At 49.7% G+C, this 2,013-nt stretch overlaps 1 protein-coding gene across 1 annotated transcript in view; it reads left to right on the forward strand.

Moving 5' to 3' along the window:
• Nucleotides 1-116, forward strand: part of LOC104466434 (F-box/LRR-repeat protein 12-like) — a gene marked incomplete at both ends in the record, with an annotated part of 347 nt that extends 231 nt beyond the window's left edge. Inside the window, one exon of the mRNA XM_010079836.1 lies at nt 1-116. Coding sequence (XP_010078138.1) covers nt 1-116 — 116 coding nt within the window.
• Nucleotides 117-2,013: the final 1,897 nt, after the last annotated feature.

Genomic DNA, 2,013 nt, shown 5'->3' on the forward strand with positions numbered 1-2,013 from the left:
CCGCTACATGAAACGGTTGCGATTCCTAGAGATCAGCGACGCTCCCTCCCTAACGAACGCGGGGTTGGATTCTCTAACGACCCTGCAGCGCCTGGAGACGCTGAGCCTCGATCTCTGCAAAAAAATTTCTCCTGCTGCCATTATTGCTTTGTGCCAAGCGCTACCCCAGCTGAGGAACCTCAAATTAAGGGGGGCTCGCTCTGAAGATGGATTAATAAATAAAATTCAGGCGAGTTTGCCCCGCTGTAGCCTTTCCCACGCTTCCTGACGCAGAGCCCGAAGCAGCAGGGCTTTTCCTCTTCATTTTTCCGCCCCCTTTTTTTCGGGGGGTAAAACCGTTTTTTCCCCAAGCTGCCGTACATATTTTTAGGACAGAATTTTTGTCAGGGCTAAAACCACCGTGTCAGATGGTTTATTGGGAATTCCAGTTTGGTAGGATCCCCCCTTTTCCATGGATCAGGGGAATCGGAAAGCCGGGAAGTACCCAGCCTTTGGGAATTCCCCCCGCTGAGCTGCCCAAAACTTCACCGAATTTAACCTCCGGCCGCTCCTCAACCTGCGCCGCTTAACGGGTGTTAAAATTCACGGAGCAAAGCGAGGCGCCCTCCTACCAAAAAAAAAAAAAATCCCTCAGCGCAAATCTCAGACTTCCAGTTAATATCTAACTCCGAGATTGCTTAACCGCCCCACACGGTCACTCCGAACTCTGCTGGAGGAGAAATACGGCATCAACACGCGCCAGAGCCGCTGTTTTCTTGCTGGATCTCCAGTTATCCGCCCGGGCAACGATTGTTTTCGAGCCCGAGGTCATCAAGCCAGCCAAAGATGTTTTAAAATTAAGTCTTGTATTTATTTAATAAAGTTATTTTATGCTTTCTCACGCTGCAGTGTTTTAACTGAATTAATCTTTGTTAGAATAAAGACGTCGGGCAGCGTCCTGCGGTGGTATCGGCTGAAAAAGGGCCAGGCTCTGGGCTAGGTGTTTCTCAAAGGCGCAGGAGACCCTCGGGGAAATTCATCTCCTGTTTTATTCACCCCTCGAGTCCGAGCGAACCTTTTCCCTTCCAGCAGGGAACGACAAAGAGCTCCAACGCCCAAATCCTCAATCTTAACCCCCCAATCTCCTCCTGGAGAGATTCTCCGACATTTTTCACGTCCCTGAGCCGGACTGAGGGGGACGTGAGCTGATATTTCCCAGATTTTTTTATTTTTGGGGTTTTTTTTTCTCTTTTAGGACAAGAGCATCCTCCTAGGGAGGATTCACGTCTCGGTTGAGCTTTTCCTGAGCTCTGCCCCGCCGTAGAGCCGGTTTTATCCCCCCACCCTCCGCTCAGCCGCAGATTACGCAACAACCTCCGGGTTTTCAGCCAGCCCTGGGTGGCAGTGACCCCCCTCTGACGAAATCCTCCTCGTTCTACATCTCGTTAACGGCTGGTCTTTGTGCCCTGGCCTCAATTTTGTTCCTATCCACGAGCTTGGTGGAGCTTTGGAGCAAATAAACGCGGGTGAAATGCCCCAAAGCTCTGCTTTGGAAAACATCCCAAGGCTGGCAGCATAATAACTCCGGCTGTGTGTTTATCGCCGGGCTCGGAGATAATTAACGTTATTAAAACTTCCAGCGCTATCTGTCTCAGCGCTCGGGGGGGGAAAAAAAAACCACCAACAAAAAAAACCCAAAACAACCAGCAAAAGGGGGAAATGAAAACCGGTCGAAATCCATCAGTCAGTCAAGGCGCAGCTCGATGCAACGAGGAGCTGAACCTTCTCTTGATGCTCGCGAGCCCCATGGCACAGCGCTCATTTAATATCCCACGGTCCCTCCTCGCCCATTTTGCTTCTAATTTCCAAACTGGGGAATTTTCACTCTGGTTTATTTCCATTTCATCTTTTACCGTCGCTGGCACATCCATACAGATGCTTTATCACCCCCAGATCCATTTTATTTTCTTATTTTTTTTGCGTCTTCCGCTTGGATTTCCAAACCAAAGAGCGTTTCTAGACTCACTTAGAGGA

Source organism: Pterocles gutturalis, unplaced genomic scaffold (genome assembly GCF_000699245.1).
Source record: "Pterocles gutturalis isolate BGI_N339 unplaced genomic scaffold, ASM69924v1 scaffold29034, whole genome shotgun sequence".
NCBI classification, from domain to species: Eukaryota; Metazoa; Chordata; class Aves; order Pterocliformes; family Pteroclidae; genus Pterocles; species Pterocles gutturalis.